We start from the raw sequence: 18333 nt of genomic DNA on the forward strand, positions 1-18333 counted from the left end.
CCCTAGAAGGTCATCTTAACTTTCCATCTGTGACCCAGGGGGACTGGCAAGTTCTTTCAAAACTTCAGTCATTCTGCCCTGATGTGTCTTGGTGGAGAACAGTCACAAAATGGTTATAATGAGATGAGATGGGCTTTCCCCCCCCTCCCCCCACCTCATCCCTTGAATACTTTTCTACTTTGTTAAGGAAAGAAGTGTCTACCACTTTAGCATCTTTGGGCAAGACTGAGGATACTGGTGTAGGCATGCATAGGAACAAACATTTTAAGGAACGTATACCCATTTCATAGATATTTCTCCTTAAATCCACTTCAAGATATCCCTGTCTTGCAGGGATGATTATCATCATTCTCTTCCTTTCTTTGTTTTTGTACTAATAGCTGCCTTTTCCAGTACAAATATCATTACTTGTTCTACATTAACAGTCATCATTGGTCTCGTGAGCTTATACATTACATGAAAATATAGAAAAATGACTACGGCTAGGGGAAAAGGCATATTGCATTTAATCGTTAGTTTCTGATGGGGCTGTGGAGGAGTCTCAGCCCCACTGATATCTCTATGACCTAGGCCTTCAGTTACATGCAGTTCTAGGTTTTTGGTTGTAAACAGGTTTAGGAGGTCATTGAAAGCTAGGTAGAGAAAACAAAAAAAAGTAAAGGACCCTTTTTGTAGGATGGCGTTTTATGATTTGCCTTAGTATATTAACTGGTACCTTCCCACCACACAGCTTATAATCTGATTACTTGAAGACAGTGGGTGTGACTAGAAGGGCTTTTTAAGCCCTCCTATCTCCAAATTAAAAACAATGACAATAATAACAACAACAATAAAATTCAAACCCCAAACACACAGTGAGAAGAAATATACTTGCTATGTATAGAAATATATATAGCGAGTATATTTCCATATACAGAGAGAGAAATCTACTTGTTATATAGATACATAACATGGGTCTGTGTAGGAGGCAGGGAGCAATTCTTATCTCTGGGTCAACCTTGGAGAGAGGGTGTGGGATTCCAGGTAGTTTAGATAACCTGATCCCAATGACCTTGGTCACTTAGATACTTACAGTTCCTGAAGGGAACCTGTGGGGGCCTCTAGGAAACAGGGAGCCTTAAGGCTTTCAGGGTTTCTGTGGACTGCAGGGCACCGGGCTCTACTCCTGACAGTGGCCTCCTCCCAAGCTCACGGGCTCAGGGCAGTGGGTTGAGGAGTCCTCCCCCCAACTCACAAAGCAGCCCTTTCAATTCTCACGCCCAGAGTGGAGCCATTCAAAGGCCAGCTGGCCTCTTGGTCCTCACTTTGTCCCCTGGTGCTTTGGCAATGCTGTACATATGGTATCTAATAGAACTCACTGATCCCAAGCCCTATAATAAATCACCAGACCAACAGGATAAAGGGAGAATGGAATGTAAGCCTTAACTTGGAATTTCCTTGCTTTTGGCCATTTATGTTGCAAGCTTGCAGATGTTTAGAAATCTCTGCATCATCCCCCCCCCCCTTTTAATTATTAGAGCTTAAAATCATTATGAAACAAAAATTAAAGCAAATTTCTCTTCTTGGTATTAATATTATCTTCTTACACAGGAGTAAGTTGGGTAAATTAATTTCTAGTTAGGAGGCTGGTGTGTGTGTTTTTAAGCCGGTGTTTAATTAGAGAGTCTCTTATGTGTTCATTATAAACCTGATTTTTAGGGGGTGTTGAATATCAGCACCAAAGTTCCCTCTGGGGTTGAATCTTAGAACATACTATCTTCAAATGTGGCTGCTAAGGTTTTTTTGTTTTGTTTTGGTTTGGGTTTTTTTTGTGTGTTGTTTTTTTTAATGGGCAGCAGAGTTTATTATTCATCTTGAAACAGAGCCCAGCTCATCCCCCATGACTGTCTGGACAACGATAGTAACGGCTTCTACCAGAGAGAGCTGTTGGGGTCTGTGGGGAGCTGGGGCCTGTTCTTAAAGGTTCAGAAACTACCTGTTAACAAGACAGATAATCATGGTTTCAGAGGAACCATTTCAAAATTCCCCTATAAATAATACGTACTTAAGATGTTTCTAAATTGGTCTTAACCCAAGTCTGGTGCACAGAGGTCAATTAATGGAGGCAAACAAGTCTCTGAAGTTTTTAGGACAGTCCTGCAGAGACACAGCTGATCCCACAATGTGTGTTTTAAAGTCACACCAACTCCTCAGATGGGCTGGCTGTGAAATGGCAAAGAAGCCACATCTTTCACATGGGAGTCCCTTGGCTTTAAGAGCTGAAGCTCTGGCTCCTTCTATCTCAAAGTCGGGTCTGCTCTCAGTTTTCTACAGAGTGTTTGCTTCCTTCTAGATCCTATTCTTGGCCTATCCCATTCAATCCATGTGCTGCCCCGAAAGGCCCACTACTCAGGGAACGGTGAAGTTTAGATGATTAGGTTTCTTAGTCTGGTGTTGTCTCTGGCAGGGATGCAGCTATGGATGCAGGGCTCCAGAAGACCCCGAGGCAGGACCAACCTCACAGAGGTATTTCTGTGGAGGAGCCCAACTCACCTCTGATGCATCCTGGGGCTTCGGGGCATTCTCTTTTTCTTTCTTGCTCTTAGAGATTTCATGTTTGATGCGTTTGGCTCCTGATACTTTTGTTTTATTCTCGTTTTCCTGTGAACTGTTCTCCTGTTTTCGAGGTTTGATTGGAGGCAGGGGCTTATCTTCCTCTCCTTTAATAAACCTTTCATACGGCAGGATTAATCTACAAGGGTATCAGAAGAGAGGATCGGTCAGGGCAGGCAATTCCAGTAGTGTTGATGCTATGGGGTTTACTTTCTTGTCTCAATACAGGCAATTTATCGAGTGACTTCATCTTCCCCGGTCAAAATCAGCACCTGGTAGCTTACATACTGCTTTCTTTGCAAGACCTCTTTCTTGTTTTGCGAAGCTGTACACTGAGGATACCAGTGGACACATCCAAAGTCACATCATTATCACTGCCCGTGGGACCTGGCTAAATGCTGATAACATCACAGTAATAGCAACTATAATGCTAGCTGCCATTCTTTTGTCATTCTGCCAACAGCTGTTTATTGAGCACTATGTGTCAGGCAGTGTTCTAGGCACCAAGATACAGCAGCAAGCAAGATACTCAATGCCCCTGAGGCTTACATTCTAGTAAAGTACTAGTATGTGCCAGGTGATGCCCTAGGTACATTATATAGGTTATTTCACGTAATGTCCACAACATCCTTATGGAGTATTTACTATTATTGTTGTTGTTATTATTATTCCCTTTTCAACAGATGAGGCAACTGAGGCCCAAAAAGGCTAAATAATTTGCCTGAGTCACCCCATTTGTTAGATGTGGAATTTGAACCTAGTTCTGCCTGTCTCCCAAATTTGCATTCATTCATGTCAAAATACAGACCAGACACTTAAGATAAAGAGGTTTACAGGGAGGGAAGCGCAGCCCAGCGGAGAGACGGCTGTCTTATCCAGAGCTCTTAGGGGGGTAGGTGCCTCCAATATGAGAAGCTCTGTTTTGGGGTGCCAAGTTAAAGAGGGCCCCAGAGAGAAGGAAGGCAGACAGAACGTTCAAGCCACAGAAATCAGAGGGCTGAAAAATTCAAGCATTTTAATTATATAACTTTTTCAACAAAGTACATAAAATTGCTCTAAAAAGAGAAACATCAAACAGCTCTTGTTTTAATCTGTTTTCCCTTTGCGAGTAGCGCTTGATCTGAAAGGGAAAAATAGCTGATGTAATTAAACGGGATGGATTGCATTACAATCTCAGTTTCAACTTCAGTGATTAAAGTTTTTATAATGCATTTGGTATGATTAATGACTCACTGTGGGATTAATACAAGACTCAGCCTTAAAAATATGAACTTTAATACAGCAAACATAATTTGTTTTAAATAAGACAAGTTGACTCAATGAAGAAAATGTACTTGGCTTATAAACAACATAAATCTGTTCAAATATTGGGAATCGTAATTATTTTTAAACTAAGACTCCCAGGCAAAAACTTCTTTGGCTTGGATATTTGTTAGCTATCCTAAAACTGGTTTCTAACTATGCAATTTGGATCTCAACTACTTAAGCGTACACAACTGTTCGGGTTTTTGAGTACAGACGTGGGGACACTTGTGATCATGATATTTTACTCTTTAATAAAATACCAAGTTAATTATGGGAAAATCAAATCTCAATTTATAGCAATTAGAAACAAAAGTCATTACTGAGCATGCTCGGGCAAGGTATGTGCAAGAAGGCGTGAATAATAGTTTCGAGCCCTGCGTCTGGCAGTGGGCCAGCCACGAAGATCAACACAGCCCATGGGGAATAGTTATCTTCAGATCCCATTACAAACTGAGTTTAAACATGTTACAGCTGCTAAAACTGGAAACTGTTCTCTATGTAGACTTACTAAAATAATATATGGCTGCCAAATACCTGCTTCCCACTGTAATATTACAGTTAATGTTTATATAATAAAAAGCATAACTAAGCACAAGAGAGAAAAAAAGTAATCTTGTTCATACTTGAACGTATTCCGTCTCATCTGTAAAGTCCCCAACATTCCCCCCAGTTGCTTTTATCTGCATGGTTCTGCCAGGGACTTTATCCCCTTCAGCAGTGGCAGGTTGGGGATTTTTGTCCGGGAACAAAATGCATTGAATATTTTAAATTAGGAAAAATATGTTAAATGGACTTTAATGAAAACATATTTTTATTGTTAGGACAGATAGGTTTGTTTTACTTTTGTTTGGTTGCCATGGGAACCCAAGGAGCATTGAAGTCTGGGTATTCCAATGGTTACTGTTTGTTGGTACCACCCTCCCCCCAAACTCCACTCTCTAATTGAGATGGTGGCACCGTGAGGGAAGGACTCCCTTCACTAAGGATGACAGCATTACCTCTGAGTGTGGGGAAGGGGGTGAGATGAAGCAGAGAACTGGGTGGGAGAGACACCCAAGGTGAGGACCCCTCACCTCAGGTCCTGACAGTCCTGGGCCAACCCAGCTTTCTAGACAGGTGCTAAGGAGATTTTTATTTCCTCGCACAATTTTGCAAGTTCAAGAAGCAGGGCAACACTTCTATTTCATTTCTTTCTCTCTCTCTTTTTTTTTTTTTTCCCCTTTCCTTCATTTTTTTTTTCTTTTTTTTTTTTTTTCTTCCCTTCACTCAGCTCAGCAGCTGGCTGGCTGACAGCAGTAAAAAATACATTTCACTTTGCTGGTCAAAGGCCTAAAGCCAGAAGCAGGAAATCTGGAATTAAATGTTTCTTGTATCTGGAAAGAGGCATGACTAAGGTAAAACTGAATCCAAACACAAACCCTGCTTGTTCAAGGCTTCCAGAGGGAGAGTGTGTATGAGTGTGTGTGTGTGTGTGTGTGTGTGTGAGTGTGTGTGTGTGTGTAAAGGTCAAGTGAGTGTTTTTTTTCCCTTCTAAATCACTGAAAGATAATTATAGTGGCTCAGGGAATAAAGCCTCCCGAAATAAAACAAGAAAGGCAGCAGCTAAAAGGAAACAAGTAGAAATATGACCAGCTAAGCCCTGAAGAGCAGAGCTCTTCTCACCCGGCACACAAACAATCGCTGTTCATATAGTGATTTCCGTTTGGTACGATTTTCACTGAATGTTTTTTCAGTTATCCTGTCATGGTACAACACAATTACCCCACAGGATATGATCTTATCATCTGATTATTAGAAGTTTTTACACAGTACAGAGGACGAAAGCTATTATAGGTTTCTGAACATTTAAACGTTTAACGTACATGTGATACCATTGAAAACAGGTTAGCCAACATAAGGTCAACGTTGCCCAATGCAGCAAGCAGTTGTATAAAGAATTTAGTATAATGCAACATGACTGCACCTTACAACAAAGATTTAATCAGCCTCTAAACTGTACAGATAAAAGCAAAAATGCACCCCAGCCCCTAAGAACTCATTACACAGGAGAAATATTTTCAATGGGCTGCAACTCTAAGAATGTGGTTTGCGTTTCTGGTGGATGGAAGTAATAGAGAAGAGAAGCAATATATTCATTAGAAAATCCAGAGAAATTCCCCCTCCCACCCCCGCAATCTAATGTAGTCTGAGGACTGAAAGCTAGGCAGATAAATGGGCCTTTACTATTATCCAGATTTCACATTTCAGATTAGCAAAATGCTCATTTACGATGCCATTAATGGATCTGAAATAGGTAAGCCATCACGTATTAAAAAATAACATCTTTCCATAGGCATAAGAATTGTAGCAGCATGAGATTTTGTTTTTCCCTAGGAATAATACAAGAATAACATTTTCCACCCCAAAGCAGAAACAGTAGGGGAGCCTTTTTCTATCACGGAGATTCTTACTAAATTCAGTCACTGTGAAAAGCAAGATTTCTTTCTCCTTCTCCTTTTTTTTTTTTTTTTTTTAAGTAAAGACAACTTAAAATCAACCCGAGTTAAAAGTAACAAATCAGTGGCATTATAACCTTGATTTATTAGCGTCTGAGCCACTAAATTATCATCATACAAGAAACTGCTGGTTTGAAAAGATTTCTGCTTTGTTAAATCTCAAGTTAAATAATGGTGCTCAGTATACTAGGTTTTTAGATCTGCCTCATCTGATATTATGAAAAATTCAATACATTTCTCTTCAGCAGAAGTCAAGGGTCAGCAAATCTATTACTGTAATGTAAGTAATCTGGCAACCTGCCAACTCTTTCTGCCTTTTATTTTTTTTTTAAACACGAAGGCAGTTAATTTTATATTTACAAATTCTGAAATCCTCCAGGGGCTTGCCTCTCTTTCTCAACAAAAAGCAGCAGCCTCATATTCAAGAAATGAATATTGCACATGTCCTCATCATTTGCATTTCATACAAAAGAAGAAAAGACCCTTCATCTTTATTAGGCAACATTCCCCTCCCCTCCCCATAGACAGAGGAAAAATAATGTCAAATCTCCTCAGAACAAGTAACCACTAATGTCTCCTGTATTGACTAATGCTTTCATGGAATGACTGAATTTGGGGGCCAAAACATTTAGCAAACAGTGCTTAAGAGGAGAAATGAGAATCCATGTATTTATAGAGCTCTGAAAAATGATATTATAAGAATGTCTAGGACTGATTCAGTCTGAAGAGTTAGAAGAAGTGGCAAATCTTTTTTTTAAAAAAATTATTTAATTAATTAATTTATTTTTGGCCGTGTCGGGTTTTCGTGGCTGTGCGTGGGCTTCTCATTGCGGTGGCTTCTCATTGTGGTGGCTTCTCTTGTTGCAGAGCACTGGCCCCAGGCGGGCGGGCTTCATTAGTTGTGGCATGCGGGCTCAGTAGTTGTGGCGCGCAGGCTCCAGAGTGCAGGCTCAGTAGTTGCAGCACACGGGCCTAGTTGCTCCGCGGCATAGTGGCAAATCTTTGGGGTTGTATTTGAACCTCAAACGTACCCTAGTTACTTCCTAGGCACCTTGATGCTATCACACCAGTGAACAATTATTCCAGGCCCAGATTTCTACTGGTGCCTTTGGAGCAGAATATTTTAGAGGCACAGGGAATGAAGTTGGTGTGCATATCAGGGCAAAAATGCTACTACTGTTCTTTTAACTATTAGGGTTTATCGTGGCATTAGAAAAGAAATGACATATTGGTTCCACTGGGGCTTCAGACCTGATCTGATCCCAAATGGAGTTATTATACCTCCAGGTTGATTCCAGGGTCGATAAATTCTAAGGTTTGGCCAGACATTTCCCTTCTCAGCCAGAAACTGAAAATATATAACTTTGCTGTGAAGTGTGGGGAAGCACTCTTTCACCAAATATAGAGCCAACAGAAGGTATGTTTTTCTTTTTTGAAGATGAAGTACACACACTTGTTAAGGTTCCAAGAAACATGGAAAGTTCTAATCTCACATACTGTTCACCTCCAGCTCAAGGTACCACACCATCACTCTAAAATGCCTAAAGAGCATTTGTTGGGGGGGTGGTACGTACCAAAACAAAAGCCAGATACACAAATGTGCTGCTCTGTGAACGTGCGGAGCGGTGAGGATGTTTGCTCAGCGGGCACAACACTGGTTGAGTATAACGGCCATTATGCTGCTTTGTTCCTGGTCTTTTAAAAGCCAGGCTCCATCTAAGAAAAAATGTGGGCTCCAGATGAAGATCTCCACCAGTTTATGGTGTACGTTTCAGTGGAGCAGAAAAAAATCTCGGTCACAAAGAGAGCTGAGAAAGAGGAGTTCAGTGTGAGCTTCTGACGGACAAAGATGTGCTCTCAAAGCTCTGAGCACGGAACCACGGGGGGAGGTGCCATGCCGACACGCAGGCCACGGAGGATAAGCCAGTGGCAGGACCCACCTGAGCCAAGAAAATGGTGGGCGAATGCAACATGGGTTCTGCGTGAAAGACTTAGCTTGCCCATGAGCTACCAACGGTAAACTATACAGAGCTCTTTAAAAAGGAAGTAGGTATCAAGAGTGTCATTTGTATTCTACTCTAAGATACCTACAAGGCATGTGGCCCATTATCCATGGCCACTCGTCTTCAGAAAATCTCTGCCTTGGGAAAATGATCAGCTCACTACGGGCTTCATTACCTACTCGAGGGCAAGCAGAAGATGAACAAGAAAACCTTTCGAAGGCACTGATTTTCTCCATCTGCCCCGGTTGTGGGAGAGTTGTTTCTGAGGCCCATAGTCGTGGAGTAACTAACTGTGACCCTAACTCAGCAAAGCGAGGAAAGAAAGGTGCTGGGATCCCTGGCTTGAAGGATGGTGGCTTGACTCCCACGAAGGAGGGTCAGCGTGAGAGACGCAGCTCCAGGATGACAGGCCCCTGAACTGAATACATGGGCTGTGGGAGCCAGGGTTAGAGGAGGGGGGTGGAGAGAAACTTCTGGGTGTTCTTCTGGATCTCTTTCAAGGGCAGATGAACATCATTTCAAGAATGGTAGACAACTACAGTGTTTTCAACGTGATGTGCACCCCCAACATGAAGGGTCCATATGTAAAAGCACAAACAACTGTCGCATTCAAGTCCCAAGTGAGACACCACACAACCCAGAGCTTCTGAAATGTTCAACCGTTCCCCCAAACATGTATCACTTTGATCAAACTTTGTAATAACTCGCACAAAACCAAAATGTTCCAAGAGGTTTTCAGTGGAAGAGTTAAGGATATATTTTAATGGTAAACAATTACATTCTTCTGTCATCTGATACTTTTTTTTTCCTTTCTTTTTTGGAAACATGCTTTCTGAATTTTCAATAGTTCCTTTGTGAAGGCATCTGTTACTCACATAATTGAAAAGATGTTTGTGCAGTGGCATGCTTGAGAATACAGTTATTTAATCTTAATGATAAAGCCCTGAGGACAGAAAATCATAAGTAGAAACCTCTTGGTATTTATCAAAAAGAAAAAGGGCTAAGACACCTAATCTATTCTCACATTTAAATTCAGGCTGGATGAAAACTATCAATAAAACATGGAACCTGCAAAGTTTCTTAAATACTATAGCAAGGTTCAAAGAGGGTTGGGTAGGGGGAGTGGGAAGAAAACAAAAATGAGACAATAAGGGAGCTCACAAAGAAGAAACTGCTGTTTGGCAAGCTTTTTTTGGGTCAAACAAAGAACTTGCTGTAGTTTACAGCATGACATACACACTTGAATTAGCCTGTGCCTGAGGGTGTTTTTACACTCAACAGTGTAAACTCCAACTTCTATTAATTACAACTTGCATTTAGAGGCAAATTTAAGAATTTTTAAATAGAGACTTTTCAAAGGCTGTTGTTTATTTTTTCTTAAACAGAAACCAGTTTTTCTACTCCAGGGCCTGGCTGGCGTTCTGTTTTCCTCTTTAAAAGTTTCTTGAAAAATCCAGGCATTGGAAAGTTATCAGAGCATTTTAGGCATGCTGAGTGATACGGAGGGAGGCTCTTGCTCTCTTGCTTATGAAATTACCTGACTGTCCTTTGAGGAGACATTCTTTACAGATGAGAAGCTGCTCCCAGCATAGGGTGCTTACATCCACCCAGTTCAGGTGCCTTATAAGAACAAGGCTGATGGGGTATCATTGGAAGACCAGCAGCAGTACCCTTATTTAGTCTGCCTAAATCTCAACATTCTGTGTTAGACTTTGGGGGTTGCTGGTTGCTGATAAGGGCCAGGTGGCCTTCTGTGGGTGTGGGGAAAAGGGAGATGAGAGCACCTGGGTGGCAGTATTACAGAAGCGTTACCAACAGAGTTTCCGCTGGCCAGAGTCCCCATTACCAAGACAGTGTTTACAAAGGAGATGCAAGTCCGTAGACTGGTCCACCCCACCATGCGTGAGGATGGGGCACGGTCTAACCTACTGGACCTCAAGGCAAGAGACTGAACAGACGCTGAGAGGATAAACTATAATACCTGCCTTTGGTGTATCCAATTTGGAAATTCAGCCGTAGACCTCTCCTGACTGCCTCTCTACCAACTCATTCGCTACCTCTTTGTACACATTTCCTAGAGAAAGCTGTCCTTTTTGTTTGGATTTAATTTAATTCAATCAACCCCTAATTCTTGAGTCCCTGGTATGTTCACGACGCAGTCCTGGGTGCACTGGTGAGTCTCAAGGGAAGCAATACCACAAGGTCCTTGCCCTCAAATATAATTTCTTTACTGTTTCTGAGTTCTACAGCTGAATTATTTTAGGCAGTGTACGATGATCTATCTCAGGTTCTAACCTAATCTCTTTAAGGTCCAGTTCATAAATTGGTACATCCACTATGGAGAACAGTATGGAGGTTCCTTAAAAAACTAAAAATAGAACTACCATACGACCCAGCAATCCCACTCCTGGGCATAAACCCAGAGAAAACCGTAATTCAAAATGATACATGCACTTAAGTGTTCACTGCAGCACTATTTACAATAGCCAGGACATGGAAGCAACCTAACTGTCCATCAACAGATGAACGGATAAAGAAGATGTGGTACATAAACACAATGGAATATTGTATATATACTGCCATATAAAAGAACAAAATAATGCCATTTACAGCAACCTGGATGGATCTAGAGACTGTCATACTGAGTGAAGTTAAGTCAGAGAAAGACAAATCTAGAACATCACCCACATGTGGAATCTAACTTGAAAAAATGATAAAAAATGAACTTATTTACAAAACAGAAACAGACTTACAGATATCAAAAACCACTTATGGTTACCAAAGGGGAAATATGGTGGGGAGGGGTAAATCAGGAGCTTGGGATTAACGTACACACACTACTATATGTAAGGTAGATAACCACCGAGGACCCACTGGAGAGCACAGGGAACTCTACTCAATAGTCTGTGATAACCTATATGAGAAAAGAATGAATACATGTATAACTGAATCACTTTGCTGTACACCTGAAACTAACACAACATTGTAAATCAACTCTACTCCAATAAAAAAAGATCCAGTTCAAATTCTAGATCCCCCTGGAAGGCTGGAAGACTTTGCTTATTCCATTTGGAAATTCTCTCTTCTTTCTTTGATATCTGTTGAACTTATTATTTGTATCTATTACTTCCTTACCTAAGGTTTTTATAGCCTTAAATATTGAACTCTCTTTCATGTATGTATGTACTATGAGTCAGATCACAGAAGATAGGGTCACACCCAGCCATCCCACTGCTGGGCACACACCCAGAGAAAACCATCATTCAAAAAGACACACGCACCCCAGTGTCCACTGCAGCACTGTTTACAATAGGCAGGTCATGGAAGCAACCTGAACGCCCATCGACAGACGAGTGGATAAAGAAGATGTGGTACATATATACAATGGAATATTACTCAGCCATAAAAAGGAACGAAATTGGGTCATTTTCAGAGATATGGATGAACCTAGAGACTTATACAGAACGAAGTCAGAAAAAGAAAAACAAATATCGTATATTAACGCATATATGTGGAATCCAGAAAAATGGTAAGGATGAACGGGTTTGCAAGGCAGACATAGAGACACAGAGGTAGAGAACAAATTATGGACACCAAGGGGGGTTGTTGTTGTTGTTGGTGGTGGGGGTGGTGGGGGTGGTGGTGTGATGAATTGGGAGATTGGGATTGACATGTATACACCAATATGTATAAAATAGATAACTAATAAGAACCTGCTGTATAAAAAAATTAAATTCAAAAAAATAAACAAAAAATTTAAAAAAATAAAAAGGAAGCAAATTTTAGGAAAAGAAAAAAAAAAAAAGATAGGGTCACAGCACCTCCCAGTTCTAATGAGTTGGTAGTAGTGCCTATGGGTGTCATATTGAGAAGAACTGTGAAGCTGAGCCTGGGTTCTCGGGAAGCAGCATCATGTGCCCTTAGCAGTCTCTGCCATGAATGTGGTAGCATGGGCACCTCCTCAGTTTTTGCCAGCCCTATTCTCGGTAGACGTTCAAAAAACACCAACTGGCTCTTGAGGGCAGCAGCAAAGGAAAAAGGCAGTCAATCAAACGGCAAATCTATCCTACCCAAGAAAAAGAAACTGGCCACCAATTTCAAAAGCAATCTTAGGTTCTGTTGATAGACTGACACTGCCCACACATCCCAAGAAATACTATATGCCACATCTGGAATAGCTTTGGGTCTTCTAAGTGACACAAATGGGAGGCATTTACATGAGAGCAAGCCAAACTGTGGTGAAAGTCCATACATATATCGTGCTCTGAGGCTTGAATGAATGGATTAGGAAGACTTGGAGAGAGGAGCTTTGCCACGTGTGTGGAGGCCCATCACCGAGAAAAAAAAGAGCATGTGGAATGAGTCAGCCCCCAAAGGCAAGGTAGAGTCGATGGGAAGCCACAGGTCTGTTGCTCAGTATGGGGAAGAGTGTACAGATGAAGAGTGCCTTCAACCGTGGTGCTTCCCCGTTGCCTTCCCACTCACTGCAGGGCGGTTCAGCAGAGACTGGATTATAGCCCGATGCCAGAGACAGTTCAGTCCTCATGGAACCCAGCAGCCCACAGGCGTGTTTAGTTCAGTTTACATAAAATATTTTCAGAAATACTGGAGCCAGTATTTGTAAGCTGGGTGATTTCAGATAAAAATTATCTCCAGAACATGGAAGGTCTGGACGCACCGAGACCGTATCCTTCTAAGGCAGTAAGTGCCGCTGAGCCTACTCGGCCTCTCTCGTGCCCGGCTGTGTGTTTTGCACTTTCCAGCCTGGCCACCCCTGTGCTCACCCATGCTGCCTGCCCCCATCAACATCTGAGTTTGTGACCACTGGTGTGCAGCACTGCTTCTCCAGTGACCTGGTGAGAGGGACTAGTCTCCTAAATTTCCTGTCTGTTGCTGACTGATATTTTTGTAAAATACCATAAAAAGGAACTAACAGGAAAACGGGAAATTTTAAAAGACATACAAAATGCAAGCCCCCATTTTAAAAAAATTCAACAGACAAAAAATTACTCTGGCAAACTGCCATGTAAGTGTCTCAGTGCTTATGCACAGCTACCACATTCACAGAGCACAGGTGGGCCAGAAGAACCTCGCTGGAGCAACACTGGTCTAGAGGATCGCTAAAGGATCCCTGAAATCCGTGTACCCTGCCTGTGGCCTCCTGAACTGTGTACTGATTAACTCCAAGGACGTCAAAATGAGCAGGAATGCACCAAGTCTTGTGCTGGACATGAACAGAGCGGTAGCTCACCTTACTTCCCCTTGGCTTCCCCCAGTCATGACTGGCTGAGTCCCTTAGAACCTGATGTATGTTTGGCGTTGACCTTACAGCACATACTTATCTTATTTAAAACATGAACCTCTCACACACAGCCTTCCACCTTCAGAGAAAAAAAGGCCGAAGGCCCATCTGTGACTATCACTCGGGTTCTGCCCAAATGCATGGGGCTCGGGTGCAGCTCACCCCGTCACTGCCCAGGAAAACGGCTCAGCCGGGCGGCATGACAGTCTCACCCCAGGAATGCTTGTGGGAAAAGCAAGAGGGTAGACTTTGAAATTGGGCATTAAGTACATAAGAAGATGAGGCATAATTGTTCATTTCCCCCACAAACAAATACATTTGTTTATGATTTTCTAAATATTCAGAAAAGCACATCATAAAGTACTTTTTGTCTTAATGCTCCTTTAAAAATCCCTAGTAACAATTTCATGTGCTCCACAGACACAGACCATGTAATTTATTCAGAAAAATTAAAACCAGTAATCTGGTATTCTGTGTAAAGATTTTTTTCCCCCTTGCATGTGCTTAAAAAACTATTAAAAAAAAAAAGAAAGAAAGAAAGAAAGAAAACAAATCTGCATGTGAAAACAGTCTTTAAAGTGAATTACTATTCCAGAAAATCAAGCTAGGAGAATTCCACTAAAGTAACCATTTCCCTTTCTGTTTCTTTACTGATAAAAGACAGTTATCCGGGGCAGCTTCAACGAAGACTTGAACGAGAAAGAAAATGTTCCACTGAGAAGTGTCCTGCACAGAAGGAGGTGGGCATTTTTCTCTGCATTATAATCTACAGTAACTTTATCTATAAATCCTGAACAAGAAATGTCCAGAATAATCACACTTTGCTGTGTTGGAGACATCTACGTAGGAACAGTCTTTCGATGGGGAAACATTAATGCTTTTTATATTGGTGATCATCTGTAACATGAGCAATTAAGTACAGTACTAATGGACTGTGGCCAGGAGCCTGGTACTAATATTAAAAACTGACAGAGATGAATAGGTTTCGAAGCAGAACCAGGCTGACAAAGACATTTTTATGAAGTGCTTGGACCTATTTGATTTAAACCAATCAGAGGCAAGTTTGGACCAGTCAGGCCTTCAGCGACAATGATGCATTCACAGGCATTGTACCATTCCTGCTATGCCTTAAATAAAAACAACACTGACTCTTTTCAACAACCTGCACTTTCATTATTACACTCATTAATAAACCCAAAGTGCCCAACAGTGCCCAACTAATATACAAGTAACATTTACTGAGGGAGCTGGCTACTTTTTTCTTGTTGGAAAATGAAAACATTTACTGGAAGCATGAACCACACTGCATGAAAAATAAACCAGTGGATGATGCATAGTAGATCACTCATTGCTTCTTCGTCTTCTAAGAAAGCAAAGCTGGTGGCAGGGAAATAGGAAAAGGAGCCAGTCTCTGTATTAGAGTGAAAACAAGAGCCCGGGTGAACTGGTGGCAGAGGGGGAACTCCAATCATTATCATCTGGTTTGGAAGGCTTTAAACACTTCCAAGGGCATCTCCAGACTAGTTGTTTGCTCACAAAATCCTGACCCTTTAAAACTCCCTGAACCTTCTGGAAGACAATGGCCCTTCACCAATCTAGTCATCTCTGTTTTAATTGTGTTAGCACAGCCTGTAACTAGCAAGAATGAATGAAATCTGCCAAAATCACTCAACACAGTTGCAATCAAGAGCTTCAGCCTTTTCTTTGACCAAAGCATAACCAACCGGTTCAAGTCCCTGGACAGATCTGAGTGTATACTCTGCCCTTCTTTGATAGAACCATCAAAGAGAAGTAAGACATCTAGCGCAGTAATTCCCAGACATTTCTCCCCACCACAACGCACAGGAGTATGGGTTACTCCTTTAGAGCATGGTTCAAATGAGTGAGGGTGGCATTACGGTAAGTAGAGTCTGATTTATTTTTAAAAAAAAATACCAATATTTGCAGATAATTGATTTAACTATTACAGACGACTAATTATTCATGACATCCCTTGTATCTGACCACAGCAGTGCAAGAGGGACTTAGATGGCAAAAGGAAATGCCTGCTATAAAACTCGTAGAGGAAAACACAGGCAGAACACTCTTTGACATAAATCGCAGCAATATCTTTTTGGATCCACCTCCTAGAGTAATGAAAATAAAAACAAAAATAAACAAATGGGACCTGATTAAACTCAAAAGCTTTTGCACCGCAAAGGAAACCAAAACCATAAGCAAAATGAAAAGACAGCCCTCAGAATGGGAGAAAATATTTGCAAATGATGTGACCGACAAGGGATTAATCTCCAAAATATACAAACAGCTCATGCAGCTCTGTATCAAAACAAAAACAAACACAAAAACAACCCAATCAAAAAACAGGCAAAAGACCTAAACAGACATTTCTCCAAAGAAGACATACAGGTGGCCAAAAAGCACATGACAAGATGCTCAACATCTCTAATCATTAGATAATTGCAAATCAACACTACAATGAGGTATCACCTCACACCAGTCAGAATGGCCATCATCAAAAAACCTACAAACAGGGCTTCCCTGGTGGCTCAGTGGTTAAGAATCCGCCTGCCAATGCAGGGGACACGGGTTCGTGCCCCGGTCCGGGAAGATCCCACATGCCACGGAGCGGCTGGGCCCGTGAGCCGTGGCCGCTGGGCCTGCGCGTCCGGAGCCTGTGCTCCGCGACAGGAGAGGCCACAACAGTGAGAGGCCCGCATACCGCAAAAAAAAAAAAAAAAAAAAAAAAAAAAAAAATCTACAAACAGTAAATGCTGGAGAGGTTGTGGAGTAAAGGAAACCCTCTTGCACTGTTGGTGGGAATGTAAATTGGTGCAACCACCATGGAGAACAGTATGGAGGTTCCTTAAAAAACTAAAACAGAACTACCATGTGATCCAGCAATCCCACTCCTGGCATATATCTGGAGAAAACCATAATTTGAAAAGACACAGGGGCTTCCCTGGTGGCGCAGCGGTTAAGAATCTGCCTGCCAATGCAGGGGACACGGGTTCAAGCCCTGGTCCGGGAAGACCCCATGTGCCGCAGAGCAACAAAGCCCATGAGCCACAACTACTGAGCCTGTGCTCTAGAGCCCGCGAGCCACAACTACTGAGCCCGCGTGCCACAACTAATGAAGCCCACGCACCTAGAGCCTGTGCTCCGCGACAAGAGAAGCCACCACAATGAAAAGCCTGCACCTCAACAAAGAGTAGCCCCCGCTTACTGCAACTAGAGGAAGCCTGTGTGCAGCAACGAAGACACAAAGCAGCCAAAAAAAATAAATAACTTATTAATTAATTTAAAAAACAGACTCTTAAAAAAAAAAAAACCACGCACCCAATATTCACTGCAGCACTATTTACAACAGCCAAGACATGGGAAGCAACCTAAACTTCCATTGACAGAGGAATGGAGAAAGAAGATGTGGTACATATGTGCAATGGAATATTACTCAGCCACAAAGAAGGATGAAATAATACCATCTGCAGCAACATGGATGGACCTGGAGATTATCATACTAAGCGAAGTAAGTCAGAAAGAGAAAGACAAATATTATATGATATCACCCATATGTGGGATCTAGTTTTAACAAATTATAGAAATGCACTTATTTTACCATACAGAAACAGACTTACAGATATCAAAAACAAATTACGGTTACCAAAGGGGAAATATGGCAGGGAGGGATAAATCAGGAGCTTGGGATTAACGTACACACACTACTATACATAAGATAGATAACCAACAAGGACCCACTGTAGAGCACAGGGAACTAACTCTACTCAATACTCTGCAACGGCCTGTATGGGAAAAGAATCTGAAAAAGAATGGATACATGTATATGTATAACTGAATCACTTAGTTGTACACCTGAAACAAACAACATTGTAAATCTACAATACTCCACTGTAAAATAAAAATTAAATTAAAAAAAAAGAAAGGAACTGCAAATGCCAAGAACGGATTAAGGACCATGCTAATCACCCTGGAACAGCTGTGCTCCAACCTGGGTTTCAGGTTCTGTGCAAGGATTTCTATGTTGGGGGCCCCGTGGGGCACCCACAGCTGACTACTGTCTCTCAACTCCAAATCCACTCTTCTGTGCTCTGCTTGGTGATGCTGGGACTGGGACAACATAAATTACACGTCTCTCTTGTCAGCTGTCTTCCTACTGGGGTTCTGCAAATGGGGCCCTAGCAGGCCAGGGAAAGGGAGAAGGGACCAGCTTCTCTTTTGCTTGCTGTTCATTTCAGCGCCAACCCAACAGTAACGTAGCAGCAGCAGTTGGTTCCACCCTGTCGCCGCTGTCAACAATCCCTGAGTAGCTGCAGTGCGTTTCCTCTGAGGTCTGGCCCCAGCCACAGAGCATGCCTCTTCAGGTGTGCGCCCAGCTCCACGGTGCCTCTCCTCGGAGCCCCTGAAGGACCAGTACTGTCTGGGCGCCTCTACCTATGACAGATCTGAACCCCAGTTTGGTGAGGTCCACTCTCCGAACTTCTGGGTGGTGATAACCTACGCTTCTTTTCTCTCTTCCTTCAACCCTGGGAAACCTATGGTTACTGCCTCCATATCAGTGGACTGCTTCACACCAACGCTTGCTAAGCAGTTCCCGACAGTAAATTCTCTTTGTTGAATA

At 42.1% G+C, this 18333-nt stretch overlaps 1 protein-coding gene across 5 annotated transcripts in view; it reads right to left on the bottom strand.

Moving 5' to 3' along the window:
• Positions 1–18333, bottom strand: part of ARID5B (AT-rich interaction domain 5B) — a 189658-nt gene that overhangs the window by 6904 nt on the left and 164421 nt on the right. For all 5 annotated transcript variants that reach the window (XM_059055280.2, XM_059055278.2, XM_059055279.2 and 2 more), the window contains one exon: positions 2533–2731. In XM_059055280.2, the coding sequence (XP_058911263.1) occupies positions 2533–2731 (199 nt within the window). The remainder of the gene's footprint in view (positions 1–2532; positions 2732–18333) is intronic.

This window comes from Kogia breviceps, chromosome 2 (assembly GCF_026419965.1).
Source record: "Kogia breviceps isolate mKogBre1 chromosome 2, mKogBre1 haplotype 1, whole genome shotgun sequence".
In the NCBI taxonomy this organism is placed as follows: domain Eukaryota; kingdom Metazoa; phylum Chordata; class Mammalia; order Artiodactyla; family Physeteridae; genus Kogia; species Kogia breviceps.